The sequence below is a fragment of the Zerene cesonia genome, chromosome 1, assembly GCF_012273895.1.
Source record: "Zerene cesonia ecotype Mississippi chromosome 1, Zerene_cesonia_1.1, whole genome shotgun sequence".
NCBI classification, from domain to species: Eukaryota; Metazoa; Arthropoda; class Insecta; order Lepidoptera; family Pieridae; genus Zerene; species Zerene cesonia.
In genome coordinates, this window is record NC_052102.1 from 3,373,124 (window position 1) to 3,394,468 (window position 21,345).

The 21,345-nt window shown below is 34.8% G+C and overlaps 3 protein-coding genes across 9 annotated transcripts in view; 2 read left to right on the top strand and 1 right to left on the bottom strand.

Annotated features, from left to right (window-relative positions):
• The window catches only part of LOC119839574 (mitoguardin), a 42,152-nt gene extending 33,797 nt beyond the window's left edge, over positions 1-8,355 (top strand). The window contains exons 4-10 of the mRNA XM_038365931.1: positions 3,261-3,427; positions 3,931-4,116; positions 4,782-4,891; positions 5,113-5,281; positions 5,715-5,819; positions 5,963-6,091; positions 6,710-8,355. Of these exons, the coding sequence (XP_038221859.1) occupies positions 3,261-3,427; positions 3,931-4,116; positions 4,782-4,891; positions 5,113-5,281; positions 5,715-5,819; positions 5,963-6,091; positions 6,710-7,027 (1,184 nt within the window). The 3' untranslated portion in view covers positions 7,028-8,355. The remainder of the gene's footprint in view (positions 1-3,260; positions 3,428-3,930; positions 4,117-4,781; positions 4,892-5,112; positions 5,282-5,714; positions 5,820-5,962; positions 6,092-6,709) is intronic.
• On the top strand, positions 1,093-3,197 carry LOC119839647. The gene is made up of 4 exons (XM_038366049.1): positions 1,093-1,259; positions 1,541-1,745; positions 1,885-2,188; positions 2,415-3,197. The coding sequence occupies exons 2-4, from the start codon at positions 1,545-1,547 to the stop codon at positions 2,690-2,692; spliced, it is 783 nt and encodes a 260-aa protein (XP_038221977.1). The 5' UTR covers positions 1,093-1,259; positions 1,541-1,544; the 3' UTR covers positions 2,693-3,197.
• A 1,389-nt stretch (positions 8,356-9,744) lies between the features above and the next one.
• On the bottom strand, positions 9,745-21,144 carry LOC119839582 (eukaryotic translation initiation factor 4E-binding protein Mextli). Of its 7 annotated transcripts, none has more exons than XM_038365971.1 (14): positions 20,719-20,920; positions 20,398-20,522; positions 20,171-20,324; positions 19,935-20,088; positions 19,256-19,457; positions 18,105-18,176; positions 17,481-17,541; positions 16,450-16,591; positions 15,791-15,925; positions 15,315-15,504; positions 14,254-14,319; positions 12,746-12,888; positions 11,391-11,419; positions 9,745-10,848 (listed from the first exon to the last, which is right to left on the bottom strand). In XM_038365971.1, exons 1-14 carry the CDS (start codon positions 20,724-20,726, stop codon positions 10,815-10,817), a joined length of 1,515 nt encoding a protein of 504 aa, XP_038221899.1. In that variant the 5' UTR covers positions 20,727-20,920; the 3' UTR covers positions 9,745-10,814. The 7 variants fall into 7 exon arrangements, with proteins under 7 accessions (XP_038221899.1, XP_038221908.1, XP_038221880.1 ...); XM_038365980.1 differs by having other exon boundaries at positions 12,746-12,864; positions 20,719-20,914; XM_038365952.1 differs by lacking the exons at positions 11,391-11,419; positions 20,719-20,920 and adding an exon at positions 21,006-21,144.
• Between the last annotated feature and the right edge of the window lie 201 nt (positions 21,145-21,345).

The window sequence follows — 21,345 nt, forward strand, 5'->3', positions numbered from 1 at the left end:
TTCGGGGTTAGATAATTAAGGTAGCTGTAAGCTGACACCGGGATGACTGGCGCACCTTCCGCACTGAATTTATTATCATGATGAACCGTTTAACACTTACCGTGTGCTTTTAATATTATAAAATATGTATGAATAAGAAAATTAAGATATTTCGTTCAGGTTTTCATTACCTGTCCATTAAATTTTTGAGCATACGAACATGAACTGTGAAACTTGATGGTTTGATTAGAATTGTTTTAATTTAAAACGAATATTATTTGAATATTTTGTATGAAATCATACTGTAATTTCCAATTTGTATTTAAACGAATCGTATAAGTAGGTACCTACTTACGGTAAGGAAAAAAAATCGATTCAGAATTATCTCGTGATACCATGGCCATGCCTGGGTATACCTATATATTATAATATTATATATTTATTTATAGACTATGAGTATTCCGGCGGAAACGAACAAGAGCCAATTTAATATTTTTCTGAATTTAGAAAATATATTATATACTATTAATGTAATTTAGTTATAAACTATCGTATATTTAATGTTGAATAAAACTAAGCACAGTGGTTCAACATTTCACGTAATTTATATAGGAAGATGTTCTATAATAGCACAGAGTCAAGAATGAAATTATAGGTACGATCTAATGAAATCAAAACCTATATATAACGTATATTATTAGCACTGTAAATACTTTTACATGTATCCGTGCTAAGATATAGTAGCCCTTAAGGCTAACATCGACATTCGCCACAAAAAAGGATGGATGTCCTATATGCACGACATCTATACTACTTTGATGTATAAAACGCTTTCTTAGTTTGTATTGTTATTGCTATTTGCTGTTAGATGTCGCTCCGTAGTTACACCCGCCAAGCAAGTATTTAATATATTGCTTGAATTCATTAATGAATACTCAGAATTTAAACATATTGACCATATCAATGCGTTGCCCATATTTTAACAGAATTGTAATTTTCACGTGCAGTGCAGTTTCACCAAATATAAACGTGGGTTACGCCATCTATGAACAAAATATGTAAACGTAAAAGTTGAAGTTGCTAGGTTCGTGGTATACAAACATGACTGAAATAAACTCGATAGACTCAATGGTCGCCATTACATATCATCTTGTAGTTTGTGTTTTGAAAGAAATTGAGTATGTCAAATCTATGAATAGCGCGCGATTTATTTGATTTTATTATGTTCGAGTTGTGAAGCTACTGATATCTAATTTTGTTATTTTGAAAGCCTTCTAAAGGTAAGGAATGTTTGTTGGTTTTATACATAATATTGATTTTATTAAGCAAACATTTATGTGAATTAATAATTTAAAATTACTTTGCTGTTATTATAAATTAAAGTACTTTTTGAAGTTCTTAGCTAACTTAACAAATTTTTATTAGATTTTTAACAAAATTTAATATGTATAAAATTTTGTTAAAACAAAATCTACTATATATTACATTTTGTTAAAAATCTAATAAAAATTTGTATCATATTAATGTCAACGATTTCCAAGTATTTCTTTATATTTTTTAGACAGATGGCACCACCTCGAAGAATAGTCAGAGAACAGCTTGAAATTCTTATAGATTTTCTAGAATCAAATAGGGATATGTCTAAAGGTTTTCTGCCTAGTGCCCCCATTAGCCACCAAGCAATGCGACAGAAGTGGGCGATGCTGGCCAAAAAATTAAATGCTGTGGCATCAGGTGCTTTAAAAGCACCCGATGGGTGGAAGAAGGTATTGTATCTCCAAAGATTCATTTTAAATAAATAATGCACATATTGGGTTGATTAATATGAATTCTATTTAATTTTTAGTTTTATAGCATTGAAGTGCTTTTTAATATATTATGAATCCTATTTTCTTTTTTTCACAGTACTGGTTTGAATGGCGGCATAAATGTAGAAAAAAAGCTGCAAATGCTAAGAAATTTCAATCTGATCCAAATGCTAGTAGCAGCAGATTTGTACCACTTAATGACTTAGAGATAAGGGTGTTGGAACTTAATGGAGAGGGTTCAGTCAGTGCTGCAGTCTCATCTTCCAAGCAATTGGAAAATTTCTTAACAGGAAATTCGGATAATGAGGAAATGTCTAACGATGAAAGTGTAGATGATTCCATCCCAGTGAATGTCAAAGTTAGACAATCCACAACTACCAATAACTCTAAAATGCACACAGGTGATTAATAATTTATTTTTCTTAAATCTATAAACCTAACAATCCAATTCTTAAAGCAGGTTTCCTTGATGATGGCTTGAAATTCTTAATTTTTTTACAAACTTACCACACTATGATTAAATATTCTAAATTACATATATCTTTCAGTATTCATAAAAATTCTAGATAAATAATTCCAATTGGCTCTGGTTGTTGAGAATCTATTAATCAAAACTAAAATTTTCAGATGACGCCAGAGTTACTCCGCCGCCCCGTTGGGCATTAGACTTAGAAGAACGTAGAATAGCTTCCCAGGAACGAATGGCGGATGCTTTACAATCAATAGCTCATACATTACGCTCACAAGAAGAACGCAGAACAATGCTGGATGATAGAATAGCAGACACTTTGACTGCACTAGCTGGGACCATACAAGATCTCAATAGCGGGGTGCATGATATGATACAACATGTACAGAGCACTAGTCAGACTGAGAGATCCTATAAGGAAGTTGTATTGCTGTGATGTAAAAGAGAATTATTTGTACCTACTATGCAATTTCCGCACAAAGCTCAAGTTCCTGGAAACCAAGCAATGTTATATTTGAACTATCTTGCCATATTTTTTAATTTATACAAAGGTATTTTAATACCTACATCAAATTATTATTATTTAACAATAAAAACATATATACTAGAAGTACTTGTTTCCTTGTATGTTATAATGTGAACCTTAGTCTTGTGTTCTGCCTTACCATTTAGGGGTTTGAAAAATAGATGTTGGTCGATTCTCAGACGGCGGCGGTCTATCCGTTTCGGAGGAGTATGTTAACTAACATTCTGACACGAGAATTTCATTTATATAGAGATACTATAAGCATTATAGCAGATGTTTAATATGTATGCATTACTTATCCACACTCAATGTTCCAGTACAATGATTTCACATTTGATTTCCCCTCGCAATAAGACAAAAACATTTTAAGAGATATTCTTAAATAATTTTTTTCTTATTTTTCTCTACATCTTATTTACCCTTATTATTGCATCCATTCGAGAACTATTGGACCTAAAACTATTTTTTTTCCAACAAGGTATGGAAGCGTTGGAGACGAGCATAAACTACTGGGAAGATGCGCTGGCCGCGTTTTCGGTGAATGCGCGGGGAGGAGGCGCAGGCACGCTTGCGCTTACCTCGCCTGAAGAGGCAGAGTTCTGTAGGGAGATACAGGATCTTTTACAAAATGCTTATTTGTTACAGGTAACAATAAAAACAATAAAATCAAACAATACCTGTAAAAATTGTCGTCCATCTAATTTATGACCGTGTAAACCGTTGCCCTCGATTTTTTGTCGTCGCTTATTGGTAAGCTAACACCGGTACCACCGCCCATGAAAATTTGCAAAGACGTAAGGTTGTTTGCAGACCTGACCCCATATTGAATTGACTTTGGCCCAATATTGAACTGCCCAACTATTACCGTTCATGCGATGACAACGTGGTAACAGATGGACGAACGGTTGTATGTCTATACATACAGACATCAATCAATTAAATTTATTATTAAATACTTAATTTCAGGCGAATATTCTTATTAGTCATTAATGATCAGTGAAGAAAATCTTTATGGACAACTATTTAGCCGCTAAATATAAAGTGTTACAGAGAGTTGATCTCCAAAAAAAAAGACATTACAGCCACGATTTAACTCATCTTCAACACTACATTCCGCACACTAAAGAACACCCCATCACCGTTTGTAGGAGCGTTGCGAGCTACTGTTCCTGGACCAGCGGTCGGTGCTGTTCCGCTCCGAGAGCGGCGGCGGCGGCGGCGAGGGCTCGCTGGCGCGCGTGCGGCTGCTCTCCACGCACACGCACGCCGGCTCCGACCACACGCGCAAGGAACACCACTCCAGCGCCGAGTCCTTCGCCTCTGCTGAGGATCAGGTCACTAACAATTCCACATTGGCAACAGTCGTTACGTACCAATTGCTTTTTACCATTTTCTGCACTTTGATTTTCTTGTTTATTTATGATTATGATAAATTCATCACCACCTCATTCCTTATCCGAATTGCTAAGAATTGGAATTCTCTGCGGTTTTCCAAAAACTTATAATCTGGATCTCTTCAAGGCGAGAGTTAATAGGTTTCTCTTAAGCCAGCATGTCACCACCTAGATCACCGCACATCAGGTAGATCTATGGTCAATGCCTGCTTGATTAATTATAAAAAAAATAGGATCATCTTTAGTTCCGCTAATGACTAAACGACTAAGTAAACGCTAACTTTACACTACGCCTTGCCATCGTATATGAAGGGACCTATCTTGTAGGAATGTTTTTTTTCCAACTGTTGTCTTTTATATAATTTATACCTATTATAGTTTATGATGTCTAGTGTTTCCTAAACATGAATTGTGATTATAATATTTATCATAAGTAAGTAATATTGTTTACGGACCAAATATTATGTGTTTGAAATTTTAAGAGACGGCACTGTCTTCTAAAATTCAGGTTGTACAGGTTTGTGTTGAAAAAATAATATTTGAACGTGCCAATAAACTTAATTATTTTATTTAATAACGTTAACCTTTGTTTGTTGTGTTTGCAGGTTGCTGATCTCAGGGACTTTGACGATTTAGCGGAATCACTGCCAGAAATAGAAAATTTAGAATTGTATCAAATGGGTGTTAAACAGCTGGAAACTGGGATACCTTACAGGTATTTAGATTGCATGGATTACAAATTAGTAATCGATAGTAATTTATCGTTTTCCAAGGAAATTTTACACGTTCCACTTTAATGTCTAGAAGAAAAAGAAATGACACATTTTGCATGCCGACTTGACCCCTTAATATTGGCAACATCGCCTACTGTAGAATCCTCTCAAATAGCATGAAACAAGAAGCAATATTACATACATAACACTAAAATTGTGTTAGAACGTTGCGCACGGAGGTGGTGCAGTGCAGCTCGGACGCGGAGTTCCTGTGCAAGCTGCACTGCCTGCGCGTGGCCTTCCGCGCCGTGTTCCGCGACCAGGCCGCCTGGGCGTGGTTCATCGACGCCGGCCGACAGGTGCTCACCGACCTGCTGCTCTTCGCTGACAAGGTGACTGGCCAACACGCACGCACACTAGCACGCACGCGCACACACACACACGTACGCACGCACATACACGCGTGCTCAAGCATATGTACACAGACACACACGCATTCACGCACAAGCTTGCACGATAAAAATCTATGTTCGATTGATTGTATTTCAATATTATGCACAGTAACATTTGACGAGTATAGTGGCATTTGTTTTCAAGACATGTTCCAATTGCGCCGTGCGCGTAATCTTTTAGTTTCGTATGATAGGCAAAATGGCTGCTGGGTAATAAAGGTCTCTTATTACCCATTATTTATTGTTCCTACCATCATATAGTATAATATAACTTACTTTCAAATTAGCATTATAATAATTGATTACACTTGAAAAAGGAAAATTGTTTTTGAATTAACCAGCACAACGAACTTGAAATAATTGTGATTTGCAGGAACCCAAAGAATTTCTAGTCGCATATGAAGAAATGGTGTCATGGACAACGGATGCTGCCAACTGGACTGTGCTAGAAAACGAACTGACGAGCAAAGGCGTTAAGGTGGGTTGTTAAATTTTTTTCGTAGGTATTCAATCCAACACAAAAATTCGTTCAATATAGAATCGTGTGAAAAAGTGTTTAATGGTTTGATTTTATTTATTTCCATATGTCCCCTAGGTTTTAAACTACACTCATTTCTCCAGGTCTTAACGTTCTACGACGTGGTGCTGGACTACATTCTGCTGGATGCCTTCGAAGACTTGGCTTCTCCGCCGGCTTCAGTGCTGGCCGTCGTGCGCAACCGCTGGCTCTCTGACGGGTTTAAGGAGACGGTATGTTTATGCCGCCACAATTATAATTGATGCCATGTTCCATACAGGTATATAAGCTTCGATAGTTAATACCCTTTTGTTGTAAATCCGTATCAACGCTTAGGAATGAGTATAAACCAATTTAAACAAAACGTAAAAACGTTTATAATAATTTAAAAATCTTTACGTAAAAGTAACTTACACCGGCAACTTTGTCTGCATCTCTCAGAAGTGATAGTTATTTGTGATAGATATTTTTCCGCTTTATCAATATTTTATTTGTCGCTCTGCTCATATTGCTTATAGCGTGATGTGTACGATAAATTGACTATCCAACACAAAAATAAGAAATTCGAAACAGTGATTCTGGATGTTAGCGCTTCCAAACTAACTGTTCAGCTTTATAAACCAAAATTAAGGCAGAATTTAACATTTGAGTTGATTTTTTAAAAAATATGAACATTAACTTAACATCAAACGTTATCTTATTTATTTACGTTATTGTATTTATGTAAAAAAAAAATATCACTGTATAGATATTTATCACATCTGGTCACTTGTCTTTTTAGTGATAAAATAGTTGCTTAGCGCCCATATTCATACAGACAATTATTAACGGCTTTTAAAAATAAATTACAGGCCTTAACAACAGCAGTATGGTCAGTGATCAAAGCGAAGCGGCGATACCTTCAATATCAGGATGGTTTCATGGCCCACTTCTACTCCATATCTGAACATCTTCTACCTGTTCTAGTTTGGGGTTTCCTCGGGCCAAGGGAACGGCTCAGAGACGTCTGTGAATCCTTCCAATCAGAAATAGTAGGCTTTATCACAGACTTGTTTAATTTCCAGAAGTCTAGGTACACCACAGTAGAAGACCTAGCTGTGGATATCATGCAACACGCAAAAACTCGGGCCGCTAACATCACAGAGAAGTTGTCAGAGCGAAATTATTAGATAAGCTTAACTTTTAAATCATGTCACAGTTTATGGTCATAATGTTTTTTGCGTTTGTTTCACTCTTTCCCAGAGACCTATCGTTCAGAATAATGAATAATCTTGAGCGATAAATTACAGCAGAATGGTTTTCTGCTTCATTGATGTGTTTATTGGAAAGTGTGAAACAAGAATCGATATATCAAATATTAATATAGGCGTCGGCTTTTTAGATGTAATTGGGAGACATAGCATGGATTCCAATATAAATGTGTATAAGCGCCATCTAGTGTAGAAATACTATCATTTCATACTTTTGTAAGCTTGAGAAAGAGGAAATTTATATCTCATTATAAATAAGAATGTCATCTACACACTTGAGTATTTACATGCATTTATTTTAACGTAATGTGTATTAAAGTACTTTTATCATATGAAAATCTAATTGTTGCATTTATATTTGAAACATATAATGGAATAGAGAGCCTCTTTATCAAGCGAAACTTAGGGAATTAGGTTAATAAGTTACCGGCAGCTCAATTCTACAAGATCATTTCATTACATTCGTATTTACTCATAAGTAAAATAAGGAGTAATATTGAACATTCCTGCTGATTCGAGATACAATTTTGAGACCACAGACTATAAATTCAACTAGATAACGTAAATGTTCCAATCGTACAAAATTAATTTAAATGGAATTATAGTTGGAGACAAATACATTATTTAATACATTGTTCACTGCGTGCGTACGATTTTCACATAAATTGAAGCATTTATTTTATTTAGACTAAGGTTATCTTTTTTCACTTTGACATCCAAATGTATGGCTACCAATCTATTTTTAATATAAAAAAAAAAATGCATTCTCAGCCTTATCTGTATTTCATTATAGTAATTTATATCAAACTCCTGCGATTATTTAATCTCCTTGTATGAATTATAAATAAAAATTGTATATATAATATGTTACAAAGCGTGTTATAAATTAAAATATGTGAATGTTACCTACTAAAGACATTCACTAAGATGTATCGATCGGTATTAGCCTTGCTAATATAAGAATGTTTATTATTCGCATTAAATCAAATACCGTTAACGGTTCGGGTAAAATACTACATTTAATTATACAATATTTTTATTTTAACAACAACGTGACATGGCAATTGCATATTAAATTCCTTTTAACTTTGTTGTACAGCCTACTAGTGTTTTATGTTGTAAATATATTTAATTTATAAAAATGTTTTATTTAGGTTGGTAAGCCTAGCTTTTCTAACTTATTCAAATGAATTGTAGATATCAAGAATGCCACTATTACTCAGTCAAATTAAAAAACATTTAAACATAGAACTGGTTTCATTAACGGAATATATAAATGTCCAAAAATAACTTAATATTTTTATTTGCTCTATTTATGTAGTAGGTTGACAACCTTAAAAAAGAGCAAATCGACAACGGACAGTTGAGGTTTTGTAAAAGTGAGGCGTTACTCAATAGAATAAGTATCTTCACTATCTATATATAAGGCTGGTCTTGCAGTGACTGTTACTGGTGCTCATCAACGTGATAACCCAGTTATTTTTGCCGAAATTGGATATTGTGGCCAATACGTAGTTTCAACAAGAGATACAGCCCGTGAAACACTGCATAAGACCAGGGTTTCTACTGTCGAGGTGATTGAAATAGACGCCGTAGATCCTGATTTAATACGATTAGATTTCATTTTTTGTTTTTAAAATTACAGGTTTATGTTAACAAGCCCAGAACCACACGTGCTTAAAGGAGATTTTATTTTAAGTTGCATCAACGATTCGACCACATTTAAGAAGAAATTTCATGGAAAATTTCGAAAAAAAAAATACGTATATGTATGGAGAGTCGTGGAGGCCATTAGTCCGATGTGTTATTCCATACATTACCATACCATACCCTATGGACTTTTATGATTAAATTAAAAATTACGATCAGATTAAAAGGTGTATGTTCTAATTAATGAAAATTTTGCGTTAATATTGGGACACTCTATATAATGAAAATTACGAAATAAAAATATTTTCAAATGGGGGAAACAATTTACCTGTCAATTTACATCGTATCTTATAAAATTCTGTGATTGAGAATCAAAAAATAATTGAGGCAGTTTTATGCATTTTAAAGCAGTGATGTGTATATAGAAGTGTTGACATAATATGGAAACGATACGTAAATTAAAAATGTGACGAGGTTTGGCAGTTTAAAGTAGTATTAGTATATAAAAACTATTAATTAGGTAATAAATGAAACTCCAATTTATTATAAAATTTAGTATATCATAAATTTTCACAATATAGCCTTTGTATTTCTATATAACAAAAAATGGACAAATATAAAATTTAAGGTAATAATACTTTCCAATGAGCACCGTTTTAAAACAAATTTCTTTTCAATGGGACCTTTTTATAGTATATTTCAAAGTGTATAAATACCTAAGTGCATATTTAAATTCCATTTCCCCCAGTGTAATGAAATGTAACATCAATGTGCACCAAATACTAAAATTATTATCAATCATAAAAACAGGCTTTTAACTATATTAATTTCAAACGAAATTCATCTACAAATAAACTTTTTAATTTAATAGTTAATGAATAAAATACGTAGCATGGCTACAAATATAAAATATTATAAGGCTCTTTTAACAGCTTCATAAACATATATAAATATGTATTAACAGTCTTAAAATATATTTTTTTTTATTTTCCTTTATCAGTTATTCGTGAAATACATTTAAACAATATAGGATAGCCTGGAACCTAGATCGAGATAATTTCATAATTAAAACAATAATAAGCTGCCATTAATTCATAAAATTTTTAAAGAACAACGAGAAAATAATAAAAAAACTCTTTCTCAATATGAAATCTGTATGTAAATATATAATATATATACCATCCAGGCCTTTCCGTGAAAATAAAATCTTACGACATATTGAGAATCGATATCTATGACAAGACTAGACACTAGATACAAGTTTGAATATGAGTATACAAACACACAAAGAAATGCATGCATTCTTCTTAAAATAAATGGAATCACTCTATGATATAAGAAACTAAATGTTTCCTCAGAGTATACACAACAAAAATATATTAAGAAACATGCACAGCGGACGTCTACGTTTCAAATTCCATTTCCATCATGTCTGCTTTAAACGTCACTAAACTTGTTCTATTGAAGGTACTAATTATACAGAGTATAAATATTTAAGAGCAATGCATTAGCGTTGAAAGTATTACGAAAAGAGATCATATATTGCGGACGAAGAATTTTAACAACGCAACATATCTCTGCGTGATTACAATTTATCACAAACTTTAGTAGATCCACACTCATTATTTCGTAAATAATGGATTAAAAACTACATACTACGATATCCATATTAAATAAAATAAATATTTTGGTGAGCTAATACTTTTAGTGAGTAAATATAAATATAAGTCCGCTATATTAGTGTATCAAGCGCGTGAGAAATCTTCAAGAGACGGACGGGTCTTAGCTAGGCTAAAGCGACAGGACTCTATAGGTAACCTAGCTCAAAAGTAAAGACACGGGTCTCGCGAATGAATATAAAGGAGTGAAGCTGCTGGAAAATATATGCTCAGGCAACTGTGGTCTCGCTCGCGCACGTGTGTGAGGTGTGAGTGCGAGTGTGTGGTGAGTGCGTGAGTGTGCGTGCGCGCGCCACGTGTTTATTCTGGGCATTATTCTGGTTCAGGCGAGTCGGGCGCATCTACAGCTGCGACGGTGACCGCGGCACGAACCTTCTTCAAATAACTGGCGCTGTCAAACTCCAGGCAACTCTGCAGATCAATTGATCCAAATAATTTTTTGGTCACGTGTACGCCGTCAAAGTGAAAATTTAACTCTCCCCGTGCATACATGCTCAATATGTATGTATATATGTTTTATGTATTCTTTTCATTTTCTCTTTGAGATTGTACGTGCTACTTTACTAAATGACAGCTGATATCAAGAGCTATACGCACACCATACATACATGTTATAATTAATATTTAAAGCGGCGAATCGTGCGGCAATATGATTTGTTAGATAGCTTCAAGCGTGCTCAGGATTTAGGGTAATTTTTTTTTTGAATAAACATTTTTCGATGACGCAGTAGAAAGATTAGTGCGCGCTAGTATTAAGTAGTTAATAGGGAAGCAAAAGAGTAAGCAAAGACGAATGCGTTTTTAAGTTTTATATTTCAAGCAACAGACAATGACAAGAAAATAGAATGAACACTGGAAATTTTGATAACAAAGTCGAAACTTTTAACAAAACGTAAACAAAATATAAGCATTCAATAATAAACACGTTGCGGAATATCCTGGTAAACCTCTACCTGTATTGTACCCCTCTCGAATATCCATTCTGTCCAAGCAGCGTGAATATTTAAATCAGAATTAGTATCGCTGTCCCAGTATATAGTTATAAATATATTCAAAACATTTTGCGTAAAAATTTATCAATAATCATCACAGAATACAATATCTAATAATACTATCATAAAAAAGTCTTTAACATCACCGTTAAACATATTGAGAATTTTTAACTCAGTCTTATAAATATAGTCATGGCATATTACATTAAAACAAATAAGCTATATTTATCAACAAATACATCGTCAGACTATAATTTTTTTAACGCTGTTACGCTTAATCAGACTCAAATAATTACAAACTAATAATATCAGTCTTACTTTAAAGTCACTTAGGACTATTGAATGAAATCAAGCTTATATCGTTAATTTATCCTTAGCAATCGGACTAGCCTACACCACACAGGTTGGATAACATTCGAATTTATTCTTAATTATTCCTACCAATAAGTACACTGAGATTTCTTCCCTCCGAAAGTTGTGAAACCTGCGGGCCCCACATGCTCAAAACGCATTCAGTTGCAAGTGCAGTTAGATGTAACAGAAATGGTGCAATAAATTTAAGCGAACATTCCAGAACGTGCTCGATCCAAAACCGTGGATAAGTTAATCTCGACTGCCTAAAGAGGAGGCGGAAAACTTTATCCATCCATTAAAATCATAAACACTCCTAATAGATTATTCAGACGTTTACCTACCAAACCCTGATACAATCTTCATCCCATAATCGAGCACGTTTGTCATGTTGATTACTTCACACAAATAAAAGCTAGCGTTATTTACTTGGCTGCCGTATTATGGTGCGAGGGAGAGGGGGTCGCCAGGGACGAGCTCGGTCCCCGGCCGGAGAAGGAAAGGTTACGGCACTAGGCGCGATCGCGAGACGATTTGTCATATCCCTCAAGTCAAGTCAAATATCTGCATGCGTCCAAACTAGTAGTATACCAAGCCTATCAAAGTCGAACCAGATCTACTGGCTTCCACGCCCCAAAACCCTGTTTAGATCTGATGACCAGAAATATCTCTCACTGCGGCTTCTAGCGCACAAGAAATTATATTTCTGGGATAAGAAAAACAAATTGGCAAAATGGGAAGTTGGATACGTCCCACGATCGCGTTCCCTAGTCTCAGGTTTGCGCGCCGGCTGCCCCTCGCTAGTAGAAGTTGCGACAGAGCAGCGCCGCCAGGTAGTTGGGGTGGTGGAGCGGCGGCCACACGCGGAAGGGCAGCAGGCGCGCGGGCGCGGGGGGCGCGGGGGGCGCGGGGTGCGCGGGGGGCGCGGGCGGGGCGCGGGGCGCGCGCGGCGCCGACAGCGTTACCTTGCGCGCGAGGTCCGGCGGGAACGACGCCAGCCCGGCCGGCGGCAGCTTGCTCAGCGGCGAGTCCGCGTACTGCACCAGCGTCTCGTACGTGTACACCTGCCGCGAGCCCGCTGCACCTGCGCCGTGCCACACACATGTAGCTGCGATTGCGAACATTTTTGAGTTCGCCACACTGCTTAATATCGAACCGAAACGTTTGGTGCTTCCTGGTCTGATGTTGGATATCGTATGCCGATTCGCTTTCTTCAAATCCCCAATGTTAATTTAAAAATTGATCTCAACATTTCGCTGACCTGAATTTTGATACAGACGTATCTTTCATCAAATCATGTTGCTAGTAAGGATTTCTACAAAGCACTTTTTTTTGCTTTAGAGAGGGATGGTTGCTCTGTGCCAATTTACTTGCTATTAATACGATTTAGATCATTCATTTTTAAGCAAGACATATATAATAATGGAAATAGTATTACTTAATAGTTCGTTAGTTACAAAAGCTGCTTATCTTATAAAATAATCTTGTTAGACTGACATCTGCATACTACACGAACGATAAAACATTCTAATGTTATGAAAAATGCTAATTGCTATGTGATTATATTTAAAAACAGTATCATCACATTTAGAATTTTATTAGAATCAAAGTGATAAAACTGGATGCAGTTAATATTATATTTATATTAATTAAAATTTTGATATAGAAAGCTACATACACGTTATCACAATGCACATTAAATAAAGTAGTGTTAGTATATTTTTAAATATGCATATTTGTGCTGTAAAAAGAAATCTTGATAAACTTATTAATAATTTAGTAAATAATTAAAAAGAGTATAAAGTAATTACTTTTTTGCTGGCTGATTTCATGTTTGTGCTGTAATACTTGTATAATAAAAACGTTCAGAAGCTATTATGTGTTTTTCCTATTATTAAATACAATGTTTTTATGGTGATATCTCTTAATATGCAGAGATTACTAAAGATGAAATAAAAACACTAAAAAAAGGTGAAAAAAATATCTGAATAAAATATAATTATATTGAATGAATTAATGAACGTGATACGATTAGATATATATATGTGTCCCTGTAACATGTACAATTTCCGGCAAATACCTTGAATGCATCGACAGCGAGCGACATTCTTAAACGCGCATACTTTTTATACAGTTTAAACACGATTCCTGCGACTGAATATTGTAGGTTACAATATTTAAACACACATAGTCTATATTCATTATATTCATCATTATTATCATTAATTTCATTTTAACAATTGTACACGTAACTTTACCACATACTTCACCTCTATTTGAACTAATTCTTGTAGCAAACTTCGGCTCTTTATAGTGGCTCTACAAATTGAATCAGTGTGCCTAAACATTGCAACTACGAGCATCAAGCTTGAAGCGAACAAAGCACACTTTACCCGCGACGATCGAACGTTCTAGACGCGTGCCGGCCGCCGTCGAATATTCTAGAAGTGAGCCGGGCGCGTGTTCCGCTTACCTTGGTTCTTATCGGTGGAGGTGGCGCGCGAGAAGCGCGGCCGGCGCGGCACCGCCTCGCCGTCGCCTGCACACGCACAACGCACACTGTACCGCGCACGCGCACGCGCACGCGCACACGCACGCGGCGCCACGCAGCGTGAACGGCACACATTCATCAACAATTATGATGTTCGTCAAACTTTGTTTTGAGTAGTGTTTAATAAATTTTGTAGTGTTTTGATGTAAATGTCAAAAAAAATTAAATGAATCTAATAATTTAAGTACATACAATTTAACTTTAGAGTCGTGGAGTGTCTTGAGTTTAGGTTATTTTTTTTTATTTACAACACAATTTAACAAAGTGTGGTTATATATCTACTAAATTATGAAATAGTATCATAATTGTTCATGAATAATGAAACCGTCACTAGTTAATGTCATGGGCAGGTGAAACATTAATAATGGCCGATGGTAAAATGTTTAATTTGGAAAAAAACACGCTGCCATAACCTGTGATTTGAAGTATTATGTGGAATGAATACTAATAAATATAAATACACAATATACAATAATACATACTATATAACCATTGATGAGAATTAAAATTCAACAACGATATATGAATTACTGTTTCCAAACCCTACATGCTTCAGCCAGTCGCTAAGAGATATTCAAATAAATACCTTTATTATTACTGCAGCTCTATTATAGCACTCTTTGCATCTATACAGCAGAATCTCGTCATGCTTCCTAGGTTAGTATGAACTCGAAGACGCAAGAAAACTTTTAAATTAACTTTGCTCATGCAATAAAGTATTATTATTCAATGTCTAGTTTTAAATCTTTATTCTAATATATAAAATATAAACCTAGTCCTTTCCTTGATTCGCTTATATTACTATCAACTGAGCAATATAAGCTCCTAACCACAATATGGTAATATTCTTGATGCCCATCAAACCATAATTGAATAATCCCGACTTTGTTTCATGGGGCAAATAACAATCTATTTCAGCATTATCGGATGGATCAACCCGTATCCAGCCGTATGCACATACGGAGCCGGCCGTCAGACGGTACCTGCGTGGTCGTCGGCGGCGGGCGGCGCGAACACGTCGTCGTCGTCGGCGCCGTTGAGCGCGGCGTCGTCGCGCAGCAGCAGCGCGGCGGCGGGCCGCTGCGACAGCGTGAAGAAGTCGCCCGAGCCCGCGCCCATCGCCTCCAGCGCGCCCGCGCTCTCGAAGTACTCGTCCAGCACCAGCTTCGCCGTCTGCAACAATCGTATTAGTTGCAGCGTTATAGTCTCGTTGCCATTTCATGTAGATCATTTTAGCGTCACTAAACGTTAATCGAAGCTGATATGTATTTAGTAGCGTTTGTTTTTATGCAAGTGTTATATTTAGAAATTACAAGTCTATATACCCCCTTACAAAAAAAACATTCGAGTTTTTGTGTTCGTATAATAAAGGATAAATCATGTTTAAAAAGTCTTATTTCTCACATTGAAAACAATATAAGTCTACTTGAATTTATGTAAACAAAGAAACAATTCTCACCTTAACGAGATCCAAATTGTTACCAGTGATCTTAATGGAATGTTGGCCAAAAGTCACAGTGTACTTATACTCTCCTAGGGCAGCATCATTGGTTGAAAAACTATGAAGCAGAGCCCTATTGTTATGTGGCGATTTCTGAAATGTACAAAAAGAACAGATTGTTTTCCCATCTCAATGATAAAATATGAATATACAATTTTTTTAATTTACAGAAAACATAATATTTTTTTATTAACACGAAAAGATACGCAAAATAACTCAACACGTAATATTCTATTGAGCGTGTGGATTTAGTAATGAAACTATGCAACTACTCTAAAAACATTAATTCCAATACTACAAATTGCTTTCCCCACTTGCGTGCACGTCACGTTTCCGTTCTACACTCGTACCCCTTGTTCAATTATTGTTTTGCGACAATAATTATAATTACATAGTATAATCTACTCACACTGATATTGCTATATAATGAGAATAAAGTAAAATAGTCAACAAGATTGCATGTATAATAAAACAATCAGTAAATATTTTGAAGTAGTCAACATAGTCACAGTAGATTACCTACGGTTAATAGTAATATACAAATTATATAACAATCAAATTTTTACCCAAATTCTAGAATAGCTTCAAACAAACGAGCTAATATATGGCATGGGTACCTCTCTAGGGCGCACCGGTTCGTCGGAGCCGTTGGAGTCGAGCGACGCGCGGGAAGCGCCCAGCCCGCCCTCGAGCGCGCCCTCCAGCCGCACGGGCGACGCGTTGCGGCGAATCGTGTCGCCGATCAGGTGCTTCGCGTGGCTGCACCACACACGTGTGCTCAGTTCATTACGGCTCGTTACAGACACACGAGTGGAATTTAATATTATAAAAAAGCTATGGTCACATAGCGAAGGAGATTTAGGTATTTTTTGAGGCGAGGAATTCTAGTAGTAGCATAAGGGATAAGGGGTTCATATTAAAATTATTAAAATAAGAATCAACACAGTCACTACTGGTATTTTTTGTTGCCACTAAACTCCGTAATTGCTTATACATATTACGTGAAATTTTAAGATTTTTTTTTTTTTTGGAATATCAACTTTTTTTTTAAGTGAGAGGAGCAAGAAATTAATGCTGTACTGAATTAACTACTTACATAGGGAATAATATATATATTATAATACGCTAAACTAATATCTATTACGTCAAACAAATCGTCATCATGCCGTTCGCAAATAAAATTATATCATGATTCAACATTTAGTCTGTGCTGTATGTAATATATATAATGAAACTCTCAAATAATTCTAACTTAACTGCTAAAACCACGAAACCGCCGCATCTATATATGAACATCATAATTTATGAGTCATTTACGCATTCCAGTTCATTAGCCACTCAAGCGTCAATTTCAAAACCGTGTAATATTACATCGCATATAAGACCATATCTGTCTTAGCATGCAACATTAAGTCACGTTATTTTGTCTCGATTTTATTTCATGACAAACCTGCCAAGCTGATAGCGCGTGGGAGGAAATAATTTATGTCAAATATATTCTAAATACCTTATAGTAACACGCTATCGAATGAAACGCAAATCTTGAGATTTAGCACTGATTGAGCTTAATAAAGTTAAGAGTTATTTAGTACAGTATTACCTACCGAGTTCAAATAGAAACGGAAATTTAAGAAAATATATGACTTACTTTACATTCTCCTCATTGGGGCCAGTAATTTGCACCAATCGCTCTTTAGCTCCAGGACTCACTGAAATTATTTTGTTTTTTATTTAATATATTGGTCATTATCATATTGTGCATGTTAGTTCTGTTAACATTTGGAAAAGCTTAAAGCTAAATGTGATAATATGGCGTGAGATTGTTTGATGAAAGTTAATTTATTATTATTATTAATTGTTACCTGATACTGAATCAATTAACGATTTTTTCATTTGATCTCATATATAACAAATGGTTGTTTCGAATTGCCTATCTATCAGAAATGAGCGAGTATCAACGAAATGGACGGATTTAATGTTCTAATAATTAATCGCTGAAAATTATTTCTCTTTTCAAGATAACCCATCAACAACTTTTTTCACACAATCTCTATAGCGCGTTCTCAAAACGTTAAAAATTAGACTGACTGTAATATCGCTACCGCTAGATGTAGATAAAAACAAACATGATTTTTTTTTTCATTGGCGACCTAGTGAGAAATTTTGCTTCTCGTTCATTTTGGATAGTTAGGGGAAAAGCATAGAAACAGGAAGATTCCAGCACACCATGCTAAGCATCCAGCAGCCCCACACCGTCACCGTGCATTCATACCTCTCTGAAAGGATATTATTGTATCACTTAGCTCCTCGATCATGTGCACCCGCCTGCCCTTGATACCCATCACTGGAAACCCAAAATCAAACTTCAGACACATTCGCAAACTTACCTAATAACCTCTACGGGGGCAGACTCCCAAAATGCTAATTGTGTGGATTTTGTCCTATTGTTGTATAATATGTGTATTACTGCTTATATTTTAGGGTGTAAAATTTTTTGTATCATTTCATTTATAGGGATGATGAAAATTTTGTTCTTAAATTGTACAATTACATGAAGGTAATTAAAATATTTTCTGTTGTAAATATTTTAATTCTAATACTTTTTTTCCATCAAATAAAAAGTATACTCAATATTTTCTTATTTGATAGGAAATTAATAAAAACTATCCAAATAAAAGAATTTACAATTACAAATTTTTATCATGCACAATTAAATTCATGCACTATAATATATCAAAAGTAACATGCACTTTCAATAATAAATTGAAAACATATGTTTTTGTATTCTAATAAGACTGAAATAATACGAAATAAAAATGTTGTTATTGTTGAATTAATAATATATGTAAATGTATATGGCATAAATTAATTTTATTTTAATTTACGGAATTCCACCAAACCTAATACAAAATCATTGTTCTAAATGTTTTGATATATTATGTAAAATAGCAACAAAATATATCTGTATATATATATTACTTGAACAAAAAAAGCCTCTTTCTATCAAATTGTCAGATGTAGACTAAATTTAAATGGAATCACACAGGAAGCCACCAGCTTCCAAATAAAAATATAATAACAATTGAATTGAGAACTGCCCCACTTTTGAAGTCGTTTGATAACCAAATGCTTTTGAAGTTAAAATCTTGCCTTATCAAAACTTTTTGTAGTTGATAATCTGTAAAGATGTATATAATATCTATGCTAGTGACGGTACTATGGCGCCGTGTTTGCCCATTTAGTACATATTTAGCCTACAGCACTCAGAATGCAAATACAAAAATCAATTATGAAAAAATTTTTGAAATCCTTCTAGTAGTTCCTGCAATAAGTGCATTATATTAAAAAAAAATTAAGAAGTATAGATTTAAATAATATGTCAAATCATAAATATTTATTCAATAGAATGGGTAATAACTGTACCTTTTCCAGAATCAGCATTTCTGATAACAACCTCATCCTTTGAGTAATTCTTTCCAGGAATCTTAGTGGGCTTAGGGAACTTTCCAGAAGGCTTGATGACTTCTCCCGGTCCAAGCAGGGTCGGCGGCTCGGCGGGCGCAGCCAGCGTCGGGGACACCGAGCCACCGGACCCTGCACCCTCCATTGTTGGCACCAAAAGTGGCTAAATAATTAAAACCTTTAGATGTTATTGTAAAAATTTTTTACCCACATTCCTAAAAACAAAGGAGGTTCTCAATTCAACCATTTTTTATACTTCATAACTCAATGGGTTTTCAACTAATTGATGTTCCTTTGTTTGCTAGGGAAATTGTCGTCATTTGGCCCCATTTTAGACTGTTGAGAGGACCTCCCTCCCCAGGAAGGTTAGTAGAAAAAATTTTTAGAAATTAATTGTTAACATTCTCTTTGATACTTGATAATACAGATTAATATTCAAATACAGTGAGTTATATTTTCTAAGCTGATGATGTCATGTCACCAAAATTTTAGTATTAAGGGAACATGTCAGTGTCATCACAATGTTTTTTCTTTTTGTCTTTTGAAAAATATTATAGTCCCACTTGTAAATACCCAAATGGAACAATATTGTTACTTCTATCTGCATAAGTACATACAAAGTGTCAGAGAAATGATGTACCTCTGCATGGGTGCCACGGTGTCGGTAGTATTGACTCATATAGTCAGATCCCTGCCAGTGTTTAGCGCGCAACTCAATCAACTCAAGCAAATGAAGTCGAGTTTTCTTATCTAGTCGCTCATCCTGGGATCCATTGCGGAATACAACAAAATACCTGTAAAATATATTTTTTAAAGTTTTTGTTTGTTACTTTTCTTGTGATTTCATTTTTCTAGACTACAATATTTTGATCAAACCTGTCTAAGAAGTCTTTGTACAATGCCTCTAATTGAGCTCCATAGAGTTTCAGATTGGAATACATGGTTGAAACATTACTTTGAAGAGCCCGATCAAAATTCCCCTGCATCATTTGATAAGCAACTGCCTCCGTCAGTACTATTAAGTCATCAACTACAAAATAAAAGTTAGAAATTGTTAAATCAAATATTTATTTGTTATTATCATTATCCAACAAGATTCTTACCAGAATTTATTTTAACATCTAATACCGAGTTGCGGTTATGTGCAGAACTAGTCGTCGATTTAAGGGGTCTGGGTACTTCAAGTTTTTTGACTGTGCGGGTCATTTTCGTAAGAGTCGACATGGTGCTGTTGGTAAATAAAACGAAAACATTTTGGTTTTATACGGTATAAAAAATATCATTTGTTTCTAAGCTGTGACGTGACGAATAGTGATTGAACAATTTTAGCGAAACATTTGTAGCTATGTAACCTTGTCATAATTTATTCATAGCTAATGAAACAATGAACAGGAACCAGGCTATCATAAAATTGGGCAACTCACTCATCCATGGCGACTGGAGTTTGTTGTAATGTACACAAACTAAAACCACTATTATCGGCAAAAAGCGTGAAAAGTGAAAGTGATGACAATAATCCTAGCGAATAAATTCGGAACAAATCCAATACGTGTTCATTACTCGTAAAATTAGTTTTTCTTGAAATATAAAAGTATGTGAAAAAATTTAGACTTTTTGAAAGATGTGATATTTTACTCGATGATATACATTTAGACAAAACAATTGAAAACTATAGAACACGATGAAATAAGAAATAAACAAGAAAACTCACCTGGCTACGCCATTAATTCGCAATAAAAATAAATTTAGTGCGGTGACGTTTGATCGTTTACTACACACTTTTAGATGTAAAAGTTTTATTAAAATTGAATAATAAATTTTAATAATTTTATATTTAACATCAATTACATTAACAACTTTTTTCTGTAAAAATTAAAAATAAATACTATCTGAAATAAATATAAAAATCGACATTTCAGTATGTAAAGCACCATAACGTCACTATATTTAACGCCTTATTGGATCATTTACTCAGTATAAAAGAACTGTTAGTCTTATGCTACATTATGCAATATAATTAAGGCATTTATAGTGAAGAAAAAAAATGCAAA

Coding starts and splice junctions, on each gene's coding strand:
- LOC119839582 (XM_038365943.1), bottom strand. Junction 19,458..19,934: donor ACCGTGGCACCCATGCAGAG/GTACATCATTTC, acceptor TTAATTATTTAG/CCACTTTTGGTGCCAACAAT. Junction 18,177..19,255: donor AAATGCTGATTCTGGAAAAG/GTACAGTTATTA, acceptor TTGGGTTTCCAG/TGATGGGTATCAAGGGCAGG.
- LOC119839647 (XM_038366049.1), top strand. CDS start 1,545: ATGGCACCACCTCGAAGAATAGTCAGAGAACAGCTTGAAATTCTTATA. Junction 1,746..1,884: donor CACCCGATGGGTGGAAGAAG/GTATTGTATCTC, acceptor TTTTTTTCACAG/TACTGGTTTGAATGGCGGCA. Junction 2,189..2,414: donor TAACTCTAAAATGCACACAG/GTGATTAATAAT, acceptor TAAAATTTTCAG/ATGACGCCAGAGTTACTCCG.